At 34.4% G+C, this 18,309-nt stretch overlaps 3 protein-coding genes and 1 long non-coding RNA gene across 5 annotated transcripts in view; 3 read left to right on the top strand and 1 right to left on the bottom strand.

The window, feature by feature from the left end:
• The first annotated feature begins 46 nt into the window (after positions 1–46).
• On the top strand, positions 47–909 carry mgr (prefoldin subunit mgr). The gene is made up of 3 exons (XM_081981994.1): positions 47–216; positions 281–678; positions 732–909. Exons 1-3 carry the CDS (start codon positions 142–144, stop codon positions 820–822), a joined length of 564 nt encoding a protein of 187 aa, XP_081838120.1. The 5' UTR covers positions 47–141; the 3' UTR covers positions 823–909.
• A 456-nt stretch (positions 910–1,365) lies between these two features.
• The window catches only part of LOC145730659 (synaptotagmin-10-like), a 31,457-nt gene continuing 14,513 nt past the window's right edge, over positions 1,366–18,309 (bottom strand). For both annotated transcript variants that reach the window (XM_081981986.1, XM_081981988.1), the window contains exons 4-11: positions 7,606–7,758; positions 7,415–7,549; positions 6,147–6,301; positions 5,829–6,000; positions 3,329–3,449; positions 3,102–3,273; positions 2,639–2,833; positions 1,366–2,236 (exon numbers count right to left, since the gene is read on the bottom strand). In XM_081981986.1, the coding sequence (XP_081838112.1) occupies positions 2,233–2,236; positions 2,639–2,833; positions 3,102–3,273; positions 3,329–3,449; positions 5,829–6,000; positions 6,147–6,301; positions 7,415–7,549; positions 7,606–7,758 (1,107 nt within the window). In that variant the 3' untranslated portion in view covers positions 1,366–2,232. The remainder of the gene's footprint in view (positions 2,237–2,638; positions 2,834–3,101; positions 3,274–3,328; positions 3,450–5,828; positions 6,001–6,146; positions 6,302–7,414; positions 7,550–7,605; positions 7,759–18,309) is intronic.
• LOC145730669 (uncharacterized) lies at positions 3,672–6,036 on the top strand. The gene is made up of 2 exons (XR_014178654.1): positions 3,672–4,204; positions 5,770–6,036. It is a non-coding gene; the product is annotated as an uncharacterized LOC145730669 (long non-coding RNA).
• LOC145730654 (serine/threonine-protein kinase MARK2-like) lies at positions 9,528–18,149 on the top strand. The gene is made up of 11 exons (XM_081981978.1): positions 9,528–9,848; positions 10,369–10,470; positions 10,730–10,952; positions 11,349–11,570; positions 11,782–12,029; positions 12,090–12,260; positions 12,313–12,449; positions 12,516–12,713; positions 12,778–13,021; positions 17,647–17,836; positions 17,894–18,149. The coding sequence occupies exons 1-11, from the start codon at positions 9,754–9,756 to the stop codon at positions 18,083–18,085; spliced, it is 2,022 nt and encodes a 673-aa protein (XP_081838104.1). The 5' UTR covers positions 9,528–9,753; the 3' UTR covers positions 18,086–18,149.

Below are 18,309 nucleotides of genomic sequence, written 5' to 3'. Positions count from 1 at the left end.
TCTTCCCTAAGAACACATTTCTCAAAAATTGAGGTTAGAAAAACTGTCTAAAATTAAAAAAACCACCAAAAGAAAAGGAGTGTGCTAAATGCACAAACTGTGTACATTTTTGGATATAACTGAAAACTATTAAGTTACACCATGGAAACCGACAAAGAAACCTTAACTTTGGGGGATAAAAAATCGTACGCCGGTATTCCAGAAGCAGAGTTTGTCGTAAGTAACCCCCTAACACTGAAAACATTTGGGAGCCCCAATTCATTATCTTTGCTTTTTCCAGGACGATGTGGACTCGTACATGTCTAGGCCGGAAAACAATAGTAGCGTAGACGAAGTGCTAAAAAAATTAGACAGCCAGCACGCCAAATACAAATTTATGGAGTACAATCTTTTGTCAAAAAAGAAAAGGCTCCAAAATCAAGTTCCAGAGCTGAAGCGTTCACTTACCATGATTGAGAGGTTGGAGAATCAGAAAGAACCGTTTGACACGCAGTTCCTGCTCAGTGAGCAGGTGTTTGCTAAGGCAAAAGTACCTCCAACCAACAATGTGTGTTTGTGGCTTGGGGCTAATGTGATGCTGGAATACACCTTGGAGGATGCAAGAAAACTATTGACACAAAACATCGCGGCTGCGGAAAGAAATTTGGGATATGTGGATCATGATTTGGATTTCCTCAGGTTGATTTCTGGTAATAATAGTAGGAAATTGGGTTAATTTTTATTGATTGCAGAGACCAATTCACTACAACTGAAGTGAATATGGCTAGAGTGTTTAACTGGGACGTTAAAAGGCGTCAGGCTAGTAAGGCTGCTGCAAAATGAGTTGGAGAGGTGAACAGCAGTATTTTGAATGATTTAAATTGATCTTTTTTTTTGTAAGTTATTGTATATTAAATGTGTTTCATCATGTAGTATGTTTTTAATAAAACACAACAACATTAACTTAAAAAATGTTTATTTTGTGGAGCACACTAGACATTTAGGTTTAACTTTAATGATATAATTTCCTTATTGTAACCATAAAACACTTAATAGTAATTGCAGTCATTATTTCTGTAGAATTAGATTTCATGCAAATTCAGTACAGGAAAGTCTTATAATTATTATAGTACATTCAGTACAAGATAATGTTCTTGTACAAGTTTGAATTTAAATATAGGTAACACATGAATTTTACTCAAAATGGCGTTTCAGAACCATTTGTATACAAAACCATATACATGGGAGAATATAATTTATTGTCTTACTATATAATATGTGAATCAATTCAGTTTTGTGCTTTTTTTGTAAGAAAAATACAAAAATCTCAGTAATGGTCAAATCAAAGTTATTAATTAACTCTTTAAAACAGTTTAATGAAAAACATTGTTAAATCATTTTTTTTTTAATTTTCATTGAACTTCAACTTGTACAACCAGTTTACATCACCTTATTACAGATACCTTGAATGCTTTTGTAACTTTACATTATTTTCTTAAATACAAGCTTGTTAGGAAAGTACATACTTTACATAAGATATAAAAATATTACTGTATATTGGTAAAGTTGATATACATAAATATGTGCTAAAATGGAAAGTTTAATTTTACAATAAACAATACCTTTTTTTTAAGATATGATTAGTTTGCCTGAGAATAACAATTTTAGATATTGATTAGAAACATTTTCATACATAAGTAACTAATTAGAATTGACTATACATTTTTTGCAGTGAAAAAGTCGCAGTATATTGCAATATAATACGTTTGCATAAATATGTTAATATATTATAACACTTTATAGTTACTATCATAATCAATAATAAATCACTTAACAATCACCAAGTACACAACCTTTATGAGCTATTTTTGACAACAATAATTATTGTGCCAATTATTTGCTATACATATATAATTCATACCTAATTCTTCACTAATATATAAGAGGTTTTTACATCTAATATTCCGCTTAAGAAGTAAGAAAATATGCGACATAATATATATCTCTCTGCGTCTAAAACACTCTACATAACAGTTTTCATATCATATTTATATCCTTCAACAAGAGATTTAGAATATTAGTTATAAAATACGGATAAAAGTTTTACAGATAGTTGGCAAAATATGGTAATATGATCTTTGTTCGCGTTATCTCGGAAGTCGCTTAAAAACGGTATGTTTTCACATTTAGAACAGTTTTTCAGCACCAACAATTCAGCCAGCCGTTATTCTCGTTTTGTTATGTGATTGTGTCTCACCTATAGCAAGGAGAAACCATATTATTCTCTTGAAAGTAGCTTAGAAAAAAATTATTAGATATTATAATAAGGTCGATATATCTGATTTAATACGTGACACGTGTTGTTTGTACATATTAGACCTGAAATTGTGCTACAGTTTATTTCCCAAAGCGAAAACCGCAAAGAAAAACAGAAAGAATAAGTAATAACGTCAACAGTAAGAACGTTATATCTGAAATGGTGGCAAATAAAAAAAAAGAACGATAAAAACACTTTGACTGTTTTATTTCCTTTTTATATCTTATTGGATTTTACGGGCCATAGTTATAGGTTGGAAAACGGACAATAAATCCTTTAATTACGATATTATTAAAAGCGTGTGATAAAAATGATAACTGAATAATAAAAAATTTACATCACCTGCTCTTCAAACATTTCAGTAACATGGGAGCCTCTTTCTGACCGTGAAGGTCGATGGGCACAGTTTCCAGAAGAGGATACCATTGCGCTATGGGTTTTCTTGGATTTTCCAGCATTTCCAGCCAGTGATCGCGACCTTTGCCTGGGTCACTTGGACCAATTGTGAAACATCCCATTATCTCGTTCTGACCAATTCTATATACAATAGAGTAGCTTAAAATTAAAACGTTTCTATTAAAATTCAGTGCCATCCTAGCTGTTTTTGTTTTAGTGGTTAAAAGCAAATTTCTGTTTGGGATCAACCCTAAAATCAATTACGATGTAAATGTTAAACCAGTAATATAACCTTCATTCTATATCGATCAGTTTTAGAGGACAAATTAAAGAATTTTCTATGATTTGTCTTGTGTTTCTTTTTTAATATGCCGGTTTGATTGAAAACGCTTGACGATAATTCACTTACCGATCGTAATCGATTATTTTTACTAAAAGGCAGACTTCCCGGATATTTTCTTCTGGGACGTCGAATACCAGAGCCTCATTGAAGACCGGAAATAAAGTGTTGTAACGAACGGTCGTTTTCTTTTTCTTGATTTTCCTCCCTTTCCAAATCAGATAAACTTTCACGTACGGATCTGTAAGGGTTAACGGTGCATACAAATTGTCCGTAGAGGTTTTTTTTTGCAGTACCTGATTTTCCAGTTATATCCATGGCTTTGAAGTTGCGACCCTTAATGATGGTGATGGTTAAACGTCCAGCTTTAGGCAGGAAACACAGACAGACCATCAACTCACCTAAATTTACTTCGTCCTGTAATAAATTTTGAAAAAAGTTAGTGGATAATCCCAAAATTAAATTTTTAATATAGTTGTCAACTCAGTAAGATCCCAGCGGCGATTTGTTAGGGGAGCCTATACATTCTCAAACAACTCCGGAAACTTATTCTGCCCCGTTGGGTCAAAAAAGTTGGAAATCCTTTTGAGGAAAAAAAGTATCCGTTGAACGACCTCACTTTTTCTATCGGAAAAATAACACAAAGATTTTTTTGTGTATGGTTTTTGCCCTTAAAATATCGAGGTTCAATTTCTGTAGAAAAGAGGTGTTTTTGCTTCGTTTCACAGAAACAAAACCAGGTAATTTTTGAACTCCTCTCTACTGTAAAAAAGTAAAACACCTCTATATATTTGAAAATGGAGAAAAATACACTGAAATATAGTTTTTTAAGGGCTGATTGGTTCTACAGCCGGTTATCGTGAGATCAAAGCTTCGAAAGCATCGGACCGTGCAAATTTAACACCGAATTCAATTTCGTTCGTTTTTGCTAGTTCGCACACACACATACACACACACACATACGCCAGTTTCAAATCGATAATTCATCAAGGTGGAAAGTCGCTAAGTTAATTTCGTTTTTCCAACGCAAAGCCGGACAGTTTGTTTTCCTTTTACTCGCTAAAGCAAATATTTTTAGTGCCCTACCTAAACGACACGAGCTCTCTAAAGACTAAATCAGCAGAAGTAGAAATAATGGAGACCAAGCGGAAGTTCCGGATTGTTTTAAAAAGGTGCGTAAAAAAAGATTATATTTACCCGGAAACCGGAAAGTGAGCGATGTTATATTAAAAGCAGCTCTAAAAATAACTCTATCCTAAGAGGACTTTAATTCACCTATCAAACCCAGAAACACTGTGCAAGCCACTTTGGTAACTCCTATTTTAAGAAAATCGAAATTTTCTAATATCAAGCTGGCAACAAACATAGAAAAGCTGCTTTTATTCACAGGGGATTTGTTGAAGCTCTCTAATAAGAACTGTGTGCTTTGTTTTTCACTCCAACCTTTCAAGAAAAAATTTATTTTGCAAATATAAATGTTGAATTTCAGGCAAATTTACATTAAATAAAATTGACAAGGCAATTATTAAAGTTTGCTATTCAATTTGGTTATAAAAACTGACATGTAAAAAGGAGTTGTTTCCAATTATTCCATCAGAAAGTTACATAAATCCACTCTACTAAAATACCGGGCGCTGTTTTTAGATAAATTTGCATTGAAAATAAAATTGTATATAAAAGTGTTTAGCTAGAATAGAAAAAGCTGAAATTCTCGTTAAAACATCAATTTTATATGTTATTAGCCTATATTTAGATGATTTCCTTTCTCAGTAATAATTTGCTTTTTAATGTTTAATAATTGTTCAAAGGTTGTCAACTTATTCTTCTTTAATTTCAATCATGTACAATATTGATATCAAATAATTCAAACATTGAGTTATTAATGCCCGTTTGCACAAGCCGGTTTTAGGGATCCCTACGCCTTAGGTTAAGAAGAAAGTTAGGTAGGGCCCTATTTCTGTTTCACCTCTTAATTTTGATCCCTAACTTTAGGTGTCACCCATTTTAGGTGGTCGTCCCTAACGACTCCCTTAAAATAACTGTCAGCAGTGAAAAAAAAATTTAGTTTGTTGGGAAATTATTTCTTAAATTAACAGTAAAATTAGTATTTTACTATTTTTGAAGTATGATGGATGAGTTTGACGATGATTTAGAAATGTTTGATTTCTTTGAAAAAGGTTTTCCGTATAAAGTGCAAACTGGACAATTTGACGATTTTCCGTCGTTTAATACTCACTAAACCCACAGTTCTTCAAATATTAGATTGGAGAACAATTAGAATACCCAGATGATCGATAAATTGTACTTACAAGTACTTATTATAATATTGAATTAATCAATTAATATTTCAAATGAAGTTCCTATACTTTATCAACTGCTAACACGCCTTTTCCTCGTGTCTTTTATTTTAATGAAAAATTGAGAGTTGTCAATGTCAGAGATGTTTCCACAAATCTAGTAATGTCACTAGACATGTTAAATATTCCTAGATATTTACCTAGAGATGCAATTTTGCCAACGAGCTCAAGTTCACTATCAGGTAGGGTTGAAATAAATATGGTGCAAACGAATTTTATGTTAGGGTAACCTAAAAATTAGGGAAACTCTAGTAAAGTATTATCTAATGATATTTTTGTGCAAATGGGCATAAGTATAGTTGAGTTTCTTATTACCATACTCGCAACGTTTATCATTGTATGGAATAATGGAACAATTATAGGTTTTCTTATTGCTGTAGCTTTGGAGAATGGTATCAGCCACGAAACATTTGTAATACATATAATCGTTAAAACTTACCACTGGAGGACAAAGTATGGGCATCGTATACTCGAAATCCTGCAGACCGTGTTCCACCACTTCTGTCAAATTATCTACGGTAACGTGGCCAATCAAATCGTGCCTGGCAAATCTGTCAAAATCAAACACCGACAGCTGCAAGTATCTGGCTTCAAGTTCCTGGCTGGTCACACTGTATATGAAAAAATAAACTTTCATTGATATATCACCATAGTGCACTTTTGGGACACATTTATTTCTTTCCCTCCAGCTGGATTTGGTCTCCGTTTTAATAATGCATGCAAATTGTGGTTTTTGAACTTTTGCTCTGTTTCCTACCTGAATATAAACGTTTCGTTAAACACGGGGTTTAAGCTTTTCCGGTGAACCTTTGTTTGGTATTTCTTTTTGCGGTCGGGCAGTAAGTGGAGTTTTACGTAGGGATCGCACGTGCCGAAAGTGTCCTTTATCGGAAGATCTCTGGCCTCAAACATCTGGAGACAGTTTATAAATAAGCAGGATATTGTCTCCAAGTTTACGGCTTTATATTCGTTTACCCACTCAAACAACATGCAAAAACAATGAGAAAACTTAAAATGGTATAATTAACAGGTCTTTATTTTACCTACTACCTACCTTTTAAGTTAAGTAAGAAATGTAGATTTGTAACAGCGGTTATAAGGCCATAATTAATGTAAAGTTAGCCATAAAAATCTAACCATAAAATATATTACTCCATTTGCAACTCCATTATACGTAAAGTAAGGCTCACCGTAAAATATAAAGGTACACTCCAGTAAATGTTTTCTTTAAAAAAACGTTGCCGGCTTTCAAGTCAATAATTTCAGAACAAACGATACTTTTTTGATAGTTCTATAATTAGACAACTCCATTTCCTTATCGTTTGTAACTATAAATTAGTTACCGGTATTACTTGACTTGTTTGATTGTGGTTGAAACTGTCTTATTGTATTTGCATCTTGTACACGTGCAGTACTTCATTTAAGTTTAAGGTTCAGTATTTTAATTGGAAATTAGTTTATTTGACCTTTACAAACTTCAGTGGCACAATTATTGGACAGAAATTCTATGGTTTGTGAAGAATATGTTAAAGTTTCTTTTAACTGTAAAATTGTAGCTACATACAGACCATTAGTGGTAATGATATTCATATGAGACCCCAATTCGCTCATAAAACATTAATCTTTTGTGAAATATTTACAAACCACATGCCCCCAACTGGCTTAACAAATTGTAGGGTTGGTACAGATTACAGTATTTTATCCAAATCATTTTTTTTTGCTAACTTTGATTTTCTTGCCTTTATTTGCAAGAGTAACTATATAAAAATATAGAATCGCTTTGCAAACAACAATAATTGTCAAGAATCGATTCTCAGAACGAGGCTTTTCTAAATTTCCTCCCACAAGATAATGTCCTTTATTAAACTTTCCAACGCCGAGTTGGTTAGGTTAATAAAGTTGTAAATCGTCCGAGATAAAACGACTGGAAAACCGACTGGAATTTCAAAAAGACAAAAACGAACAGTTATACAAAAAGAACAGGCTATCAATTTTCTTTTAAGCACCTATAAAGAAAAAACGAACCTTGACGACTAAACCTTCCAATTCCTTGTCGTATTTGAGTGCGAAATGAAGAAATCCGTTAGTGACCATTTTGGCTTCGTTTTCGCTCCGGGCCGAGGCACGCCTTTGAAGCATTTCCTTTTGATACAGTTCAGGCTGGAACCGAACAAATTACAAAATAAAAACAAACCAAATGAAAGGAAAATAGTCACTTGAATGATTCCAATTTTCGAGTTGCTGTAATTCTTGTCTAGGCTGCAAATACTGAACTTTATTTCGGTTCTCATGTCCAGAACGTGGGAATACTGTCTCTGGAAGGTTTGATGTCGCTCCGAAACTATGGGCAAAGTAGTTTGCCTCAATACCTGGAAAAATAGATATTTTCTGTGAAAACAACTTTTCTCGTTAATTCGGCACGTGGAACTGTTAAAACCAGCAAAATTTAAAATTATAGAGCAACTAAATACCATCATCTTGTATTTTTCTTAGAAGCTTTTTAACTTAATAAAGAGTAAATGTAATAGGGATATTTTTTAGCTTTAACCGTTGTTAATAGTTAATACGCCTTGAGTTCGTTGAAATTTCTGGATTTTTATTATAGTTTTTAAAAGAGTTCAAACCAAATTTTCTTTGTTTCTAATCATTTCTGATTTTTACGTCATTCTTACTTAACCAAAACGTGTCTCAATGTTATTTTTTTTGTTTCACCTAATGGAGCTTTTTCCGATTATGGAAATTTTAAGTTTGCTATTAGACACAACATTTTTAAGATTACTGCAGGGTTGCCATAACTGTCAACTCCATTTTTCCAATCAAAACATAAAATTACTAAACTGTCAGTTTACATCTGTTTATTTTAAGGTGCCAAGTGTCTTTATTTGACGCGTGTTAACTTGGTTACTATGTCAGCTAGATTGTTCGTACAAGCGTCAAAATGTAGCACGTGATTTTGGCTTTATTTTACCTACATACAACTGTCCTTCAAAAATCACAAATAACTGAGATATTTGACATGAAATAGAGCAGTGAAACTAGAACTAGAAAACTAGAAATAGTAATGGTATCATATTTTGACAGCTCCTAACTGGGTCCCTATAGGAGCTAAGAAGCTCGTTCAAACGTCAAAATTTAGCTCGTGATTTCAGCTTTCTTTTATCTCTACACATTTTTTCAAATCATAAGTAACCGAGATATTGATCGGAAAATAGAGCAAGTAAAGAAGTTTAACTGAAGATATGTCATAATTTGACAGTTCCTAACTTGGTCCCTGTGACAGTGAGGAGATCTGTTCAAAATGTAGCCCAAAACTTCTGCTTGCTATCAAGATAGAGTTTTTATAACACAAACATTAATAACTCAGAAAAATGGTCTGTAATTAACACTGTTTTTGTATACTCTCTTTCACAGATTTTGAAGGTATAGTGTGTTCCTTATAAACTCAAAAGGTGTGGTTTTCCCAGGGTCATATTAATAATAACTTCTTGAAACTTAAGGTAGCCTCAAGGAGTAATAATAACAAGTATTATGGCTATCTTAACTTTCAAGAAACCTAAGGAATGATTATTAATTAATATGACCCCCAGTTAGTTAACTGGTAAGTAATTTTTCCCCCAGAACAAATTCGTCGAAAAAAATATTTCCAAAAATTACCCCATAGAAAAAATATCCCTATTTTTTGAGGAAAATCTCTTCTTAATCGAGCAATCCTGGATGATTGTCATGCCATTACAAACATTGCATAATGCATCATATAACAACCCTAAAATTGCCCGCAATGTTTGTTTCGCAAATAAAAAACCGTATTTTTTGGAACTACTCGACGTTACCATATATTCGCTATATCTAATTTATGGACTGAACCATTTTACTATTTTATTTTACAAAAACAGTAAGGTCAGATGGTCAGAGTGGTTAAAATTCAGCTTATATACATAGATCAAGTATTAACTCAATCACATGCATTTCAAACGTCGGTGTGTACTTTAATCACGTGATATGCTGTAGTAAAGGCTTGCCAAACGAACAGGCCGTCACTTTGCTTGACATCTGACATTTGACATCCAGCGTTTGTGCGCATAAACATAAACAAAGCCTGACACATAACACGAGTATGAGCCCATTCATCAATCATCAATAAATCGATATTGTCAGTTCTGATATTTACCGTTCAGTGTTCATTAAATGTCAGTTTTTCACCTGAATTGACTTTGCGGAATCTTGAACGTTTTAAACTCGAGCATTTTTGCATTCGTCTCCATTAAAACGGGCACAATAAATCCTGGAATCGATAGCAGGGTATGAATCCTCATCAAGGCGAACTGTAAAAACCAAGGCGAACAAGGAGAAATACCGTTTCTGAAATGGGGCCGCAAGAGGTGAAACAGAGCAAGAAGCTGTACGTTGTTGGAAATTATCGTTTCACAGGGAAACTGTTGGGAAAAGGAAACTTTGCACGGTAACGTCTTTTATGTGGAAGTTGCTCAAAGTTCACGGCGGCTTCGAAATTTGATCGGAGCCAGTTTTAGGGTGGAAACACGTAGAGGGTTTCAGTTTGAATCATGCTCTTTTCATTAACTATACTGCTTAAATTTAAGCTCCTTCTGAATTGAGGTTTCACCTTATTAGCATTTAATGCATTCTGCGGCTTCGTTTGCCTAGCGTTGTGTGCGTCCAGTTTCAAACCAATCGATTTAAATGAGCGGCAGCCAGTTGATATTCAAGAGGTCCTCGTGGTAATCCGTGAATCCACTTTCGAAATTATTGAGCCTATTTACCTAAACCGAAACGGTCGTTTACTCACCCTCAACTCCCATTCGTGCTTTATCAATTTACCACCCCAAGTTAAGGCAATTTGTAAATGGCTCTCGCCCAACACTGAATAAATATCCATTCCAAAACGGCGACATTTAAATTTCACCCCATGGGATTGTTAAACTGATGATATATTAAAGAAATGATAAAACTGCTTTTTGTAGAGTTGAAGAAGCACAGCACACAGTTTTGAGGGTAAAAGTGGCTGTCAAGATAATGGATATAAGTACAATAGAGGAGAGCTATGTCATCAGAAATGTATGCAGGTAAAAATTAGGACTGTTCTAGCAATATTAATAAAATAATGTTTTGCGAAAAATTTGTTAGTCAACTTCCATCAACACAAAAACATAATAATTACACGGTTCGGATAGGTTGGAATTTCAGTATTTGGAATTAAACTCATATTAAATATTATCAGATATACCGACTGTAGAAATAGTAAACTAGAAGAAACAAGTATTAATTATTACTTGAACTTGAAGAAAACTATTTGTACTGAAAAGAGTGTGGTTTTAAATACAGGGAAGCTAAACTTATGGCTAAACTAAACCATCCATGTGTGTGTGCTCTTTACCAAACAATGCAACGTTCGGACAATGTGTACTACTTGGTAACTGAATTGGCAGCAGGGGGCGACTTGTGTACTTTCGTAAAGGAGCAGCGAGATGGTAAATTAGAGGAACGCCCCACACGAATCTATGCAAGACAATTTGCTTCAGCTTTAGGTCATATGCACCACATGGGGGTAAGTGCTACTTTACTACGATAATTAAAACACTGTCTGAAAGAACTCTCAGTAAGAATATTCTCGTAGTTTTTGTTAGTTTAGGAAACTTCTTCGCTATGTAACGTTGGCGTATTCATCAATCACACCAACAAGGATAAAAATCATATTTCGCAATTCATCCCTTAATATTATATTTTGTCGAGCATTCTCCAAAACTTCATATATTACATTTTTTTTACAATCGAAAATTGCCTCGGGGTTATCGAATAAATCAAAAAAGGGACGTCTTTCACTTCAGAAAGGCCACTTTGGGGTGTCTGCCATAAAAAAAACGCGTTGAGGGCACTCAAATTGAGCTCGAGTAGTCAGTCGGATATTCGTGCAGACAATCGTTGACAAACAAACATTGTACAGGTGGTCCATCGAGATTTGAAAATGGAAAATGTTATGCTTAATTCGGCCAGGACGCAGATCAAGATCGTAGATTTCGGTTTGAGCAATTGGTATAGTCCCAACGAGCTTTTGAAAACCCACTGCGGCTCTCCTGAATATGCCGCCCCCGAACTTTTTGTTACTGGAATGCTTTATGGACCTGAAGTTGATTTGTGGAGTTTGGGTATTATTCTCTATGGAATGGTAAGCAAGGTTCAAAATATTAGTAATGTTTGCGTTTTTTTATTTTATTTTATATGGTTTGAATATTTACTAGAAGGTGACTATCTTATTTCACCTTCATCATCTCATGTTTTCATATTAACATATTTTGTTTCTTTGTAATTCAATAGTTTCAAGCTTCTCTCACTCAAAACTGATTCATTAGTTGAATCATTTTAAATTAAATTCTTAGGTGGTTGGACAACTGCCATTCGTGAGCAATCGTAACGAAAATCTAACTTCTCAAGAACGTCGCAAAAAATTAGTGGCCAAAATCAACAAAGGATTAGGCAGTGCCCACAGGAAAGCGCTATCCAATTTATCGCCGGACTTCCGCAACATGATTGACCGATTGCTTATGACGGACGTCCTCAAACGGATCACAGTGAAACAACTCTTAAACCATCCCTTTATCACCGAAAAAGGCACTAAGAGCATCAGGTTTCCGGGTTTAAAAACGGCTTTTTGGTCGATTATCTAACACCTTCTGACCGATCGTAGAATCAATCCTTTGAAAAAACCGGAGGTTCGCCACCAGGCTGCTATTATAGCGGAAATTTGCGAATTGACGGATCAGAAATCCGAATCGGTGATAGCGGCTCTGAAGCAGGAACCTTTCAGTAGAATTGGAGGAATGTATAACATATTAGCTCACCGAATGGCTTTAAGCAGGTAAGAAGCAGTATGCATGAAAATCGTAGCTAAAATGTGAGAAATGTGGTAGGTTGAGTGGAGATGGTATAACCAAAGTGCAACCAATTGAAGAAGTGGATGCTAAAATAACCGAAGGAGGGGAAATGATACCTAAACGATCGTACAGTTTAAGAAGTGGAGGCAGGGGTGATGCTTTTAAGTTTTCAAGTAAGTGGAATATTTTGTCCAAACAGAGTTAATTTTTTTCTTGAACTTGAAAATTAAATTTTTCAGTGCAGGAAAAGAAACAGTCCAAGTGTCTGGACTACAGGCCTCCGACCAGCCCGCAAGTGTCGGCAAAAGTCGATTGTAGGCGCCCTTCAGGACCAATGCCCCTCATTAGGCCCCGCACGGTTCAGGCGAAGCCGACGGAGAAAAAACCGAATTATCGCGACTTGAAAACTCCTTTTATGGCGCGGCAAGCTTATTCAGGTCTAATAAAGCACAATCAGAGTTCTTTTCAAAAAAAAATTGAAATAAAAAAATCGTCTGGCAGTTGGGATCACCCCGAAAACCAATCGTCCGTCGACGGTGTCCTCGCCCATCGCCGTCAAATTGTCCGGCAGGATTCCGGAAAAAGTAACGAAGAATGTGGTTAAAACACTCTGCGCCCCCATCACTGCACGTAAAAAACAGACGGACACTGAACAGGGGAACGAGGCCGATCCCAAAAGGAGACCGGCCACATCGACGGCCCCTTTGCCCAATGGCCTGCAAGTGAACACCAAAGCGGAAAAAAGGTAATTTGTTTGTGTTTTTTTAACTTTTATGTGACTTATCGCGTGGGGAAAAATTGTGTGGTCACACGTGGGACAAGTTGAATGGAAACAATTTCTATATGTACAAATATTTCTGCTCACTTTGATGACTTATGAGAGAAAGTCACATATCTTCTGTTTTGTTCCATTAAATCCAAAAACAGTTATTTTTGCACGTAAGTGCAAGTTGTTATACGAGATCGAAGATCGAGTTTAACAACACTTAAGTGCAAAAAAGTACTTTTTGCATGAATTGCATATAAATTTTTTTATAAAATCCACTTGTTTGTGGACAAAAGCATAGCAAATATAGCATAGTGCAAAAAATCATTAAAAAAATGTACTTTTTAGCACGTTTTTTTAAAAATTACATTTTAATGTCTAGCTTTAACAAGCCTGTTGGGTAAGAAACAATTAGGTAAAATTACCAATTTTTAATACTCTTGAGACAGTTTTTCGTCATTATCTTCTTCTTTCAATTGGTCCGTATTTTTATCCGCAAGTGCATGTGATATAATATCACCTCAAAAGTCAAAGATTTATTTATAGAACAGATCGTTACATTTTCATAACCGAAGCAAGCAAAACGATTTATTTACTGGAAAAGGTAAATATTCGCTACAATGCACCTACTGACTTCGAAAATATCGAGTTTTACATCAACATGTTTCGCCTGCATAGATATTTGGGATTTTCAAAGAAGTGATCTTAATATAGAATAGAAATATTAGACTTAAACATTTACGAGCATATGCGCTATTGCTAGCAACAAGGAATGACGCAGCAATCCAGTAATATTAGAGGTTTCGGAAAGTCTGAAGAAGATTCGAAATTGGAATTCTTCTTCAGAGAAATACTTCTGTAAAGGTTAGTTTGTTGTGTGAACACTCTCTTAAGGTCATTAATAACAGTGGTAATATTACCCAAATCTCTGATAGTTGCATTAAAAGGGTTGTAAAGGAGGATAGAAAAATCATGGATAAATAAAAGAATAATTAATTTTGATTATTTCTTAAAAAGTATTATTTTTACTATAGTTAAAATTTTACAGCATCATTTTATCTTAATTATCTGAGTGCTACATGAAATGTAATCAGTTACGAACCCCATTTGCTCACAAAGTTTAGTCTTTTGAGACGTAAAAAATAAAAAAGAACATTCTACTATGAAATGCAGTTCAATTATAATTATTGTTATCCTGTCTTTATGGGGTATCTTCTAAGGGACCCTTCAATCTTATAAAAACTTTTTTCATAAACCACTTTTATATTTTTACCCGAGGGATTGTCCTTTTAAAGCTCCTAACTTTGAAAGGAAGTTGTGTGACCTTTTTTAAAAAGTAAATTTATATTCACTATGGACATGACACGTTTTTCACATTCAGCTATTTATAGTTGTACACCTGTTGTTTGCCACATTTTATCGTAAAATTAATGCAAACCCATCATTATTTCTTAACAACTGAAAACTATATTATTTTCAGCTAGTTTCAAATTACATCTGTTTAACATTTTATGGTACACGATGTTTTTCCTCAAATGTTCAATTTGTTACCATTGTTTCAACTGAAATTATTTCTAAGATGGTTTATCGTAAGTGATATCGGTCCAAATATTCAGGCTCCAAATATTTTGCAACCAATTTTAAAGCTTCGATCCTTACCAGACTAAAACCAAATGGGTCAAGTCAGGAGGTCGGGAAGGCTACTTACTAAAATCACTACATCATGTCTAATGTTAAAGAAGAGAAATAAAGACAGCGTCAAAAGATAGAAACAATACAATTTTAAATGGAAATTGTTTACACACTACATGATTTACTCGTTAAATCCCAAAATTTCCCTGCCATCAGAGAGAATAGGCTAATTAAAATTTCTGCATAAAAGACTAGTAATTTGACTAGAAATTAATCTCTGACATGGAAACTCCTAAACACCTAGTCCTTCTTTTAAAAAAACCTCTACGAAAATAGCACAACAATGGTCAGAGTTGATGACAGGAACTCCAAACCTTTTAATATACAAAGAGGCGTCAGACAAAGCTGTACATTAAGGAAAGCAAGGGACGGTTGGAAGGGAGGTATAATTGTAAGTAACAGGAATATAAACAACCTATACGTTATGCTGATGACACTACACTTATAGCCAAAGATAAAAAATAACTGTCCGAGCTAATTAAAAGAGTAGAAGAAGAGAATCTGAATTTTGGCTTGAAACTCATCCGACAAACAGCAAAGTTAATGGTAATAGATCGCACCAACAAAGTAGACGGAACATCTGGAGTACAAGAAACTGTGAAAGAAATAATTTATCTGGGAGTTCATTTAAATGGAGAGTTTACTGGAAAGCTTTTAGAAGAAAATATAAGATGCATTCTTGATAGAGATAAGTGGAGAGAGATCGCTAACACGGCAACATGAGCGACAGGCGTAGAATCACGACACTTCAGGATATGAAGCATACGACTGTGATGATGATGAACTGAAAGTCTTTGCAGAAAACGAATTTATACCCTTCAAATACACGTAATTTCAAGAATAAAAAGTAAATAAAAACAAAGATTTAAGTATTCTACTTGACAATGATGCAAACTATAATTCAAACCAAGTTTGCCAAAAAGATATTCTTCATTAATTGTCATTGTCTCTTCACTTTAAAGTAAATTAGACTTTGATACCATCGAGTTCTTCCGAACAAACTTAATATCTAGCACGCCGCCCCCTCAAAAACTGCTATTTTAAAAGCCGCCCTCTCTCTGATCGCTACTACTCGGTAGAGTTTAAAATTGGAGTATACACGAAAGAAACTAGTAAACAACATAAAGCGGGGGCTTTGTTCTTCGCGTACGAGATGGGCTGGGTCAGTAACAGAGAGAGGAAAAAAGGTCAAAGCAAAACATGAACTTTGCCCTTTGACTCTTGATTTCCGATAAGTTTGCATGTCTAGCCGAACAGCGGTGCAGCGCAACAGGTTAGCCCCCACGAAACTGGGGTACTTACCGCATTAAATTTAATTGGCGTTTAGGCAAATTAGTTTCGGGCAAAGAATCAGTGTTGGAAACTGGCCTGACATTGAAAAGGCGTGCGGTGAAAACTTGATGGATAATGCATCCCACTCAACTTCAAAAGTTATAAAATTTAAGTCAAACTTTACTGAATTTATAATACATTCCAGCTAGTAATTTAATTTTCCAATGGGGAGGCATACAAATCCCTCGTCGATCTTATTTCAGCAGCGCAAAAAGGGAACGTCAACTTTATATTGGAAACGCCGCGGGCTGACAAAGCCCTGGATGAATTAGGACGGTCCGGGATAACACAATTTCTTTTTTCATTTTAAATGCGAATTGGGCGGATAAAACAAGAAAAAAGTAGTACATAGAGGTGGTGGGAAATTCGTTGAACGCAAAAAATCTGCTCTCGCAGTTTCCGATAGATTTTGCAAGTCTAATTTTGTAGCGTGTATTAATGGTAACACAAGAGCCACCAGTCAAATTTTACATAAATATGGCACGAAAAATTTAAATTAATGCAATGCACTGCATGTAGCATACAAAAAATTGGCTATACTAAATGTTAAATTTTTTTAAATTTTTTTATAAATAAGTTTAAAACTACTATTTGTCATGCAACTGTTCTTTCTATGTGTGTGTCTCTAACCTTTATAAGCGTTCTACTAATGGTTTTCTCCTCAAAAGCGTCCTGTTTTTTTTAGGAAAGAAATATTTTGCAAATATAAAAAGTTTTAATTGCAATTTGTTGATCAATGTGCAGCATTTGCGTAAATCTGTGGTATCCACCCAGTGGGTGGTTTGTGATTGGTCAAAAAAGCAGCTTTCAGCTTGCTGCTTTTCCTTGACGAATCACAAGCAATGCACCATCAAAAACTAAAGTTTTTACTCAAATTTTATTTAGCTTTTAAATAAAATCAATATCTATTTGAAGTTACCCCTTTTAAATTGTACCTATTTTAGCAGAACAAAAATATAGAATGCTATTCTGCGAAATGATCCTACGAATAATATTATTCGGATTTGAATGCGCTGGTTTTAAATAAACTTATTCAGAAATAATTTCCCCCTAGAAATAACAAAGTTAATAATATTGCGATATTTAGTCGTTTTCGCAGAAATGATCTTTCGAATAAGTTTAATGGGAGGGAGTTTATTCTGAACTTTATGTTTATTGTATAGATACAAAAGATGTAAGCCGGTTAAAACACTATTTATTTGACACATTGTGTGTATTTAGGTCAGATGTGTATGTAAATACAATAGTATTAAAAGGCAAAATTAGTGAATTACCACATTTAGAAATAGTTAATCCAAATCCTGATCTTTTAAAAGAAAAGAAAAGTTTAATACATAAAAACGGTTCTAATTTTTAAATCTGGAAAACTTGCCTCACAAAACCCAACAAATTATCTTCTAAGATACATAATACATGTTGATTATGACTGGTCAGCCATATAAACACAATGTGACTCCACAACAAAAGAAGATTAGGTTCGTAAATTACAGTGGATCTACTAATCTGCAGCCATGGCTAGAGGGACATTTTCTAAAGAACTACTTAACACACATTCTTACAAACTTTATAAATATTTGTAGATCACGTGAAGGAGTGGTAACCAGAGCCCAAACAGCATTCGAACAAAAACAACGTAGCAAATCGGAAAAACTGCCCAATCCTAGACCGGTCACTACTTTGGGAACCAAAAATCGAATTTTGGCAACCAGTCAGAGTGACTCGAAAGCAACCACTGCAAAATCACAAACGACCACAACTAAGGGTTGCAAGGTATGTCTAATATTACTACTAATTAGTTTGAAGTTGTGTTGTTGTTTATATCTTTAGCCGTTTACGAGATTGCTTAAATTGGCTCGCGCTACTCCCAGACAAAAAATTGAAAAACCTAATCTTGCTTACGGTGACCTGTGTCAGAAAAATCAGAAAGGCAAAAAACCTGTCATATACGATCCGATTGCACGGTCCATAGCTGGATATGTGTGCAATAATGTTCCTGATAATCTCACTGGATTTAAATAATTTCTCTTGCTTTGACCTCTTGTATGTTTACGATAGATTTAACAATAAATGTCGGAAAATCGGGTGTTTTTGCTATTAATAAATTTAATTGCCTTGTTTTAATAAATATGAACCGAGTAGACAAAGAACGATTATAAATGTCGACAATGTATTAATAATGTTGTCAACAAACATTAAAATTTGTATATATCACCGGTTATTTCAGTTTTTAATCGTATTACTTT

This window comes from Ips typographus, linkage group LG6 (assembly GCF_016097725.1).
Source record: "Ips typographus isolate SLU linkage group LG6, UJ_Ityp_2.0, whole genome shotgun sequence".
NCBI lineage: Eukaryota > Metazoa > Arthropoda > Insecta > Coleoptera > Curculionidae > Ips > Ips typographus.
Note: the sequence above shows the minus strand (reverse complement) of the source record. Positions and strands in the feature narration are given on the sequence as shown.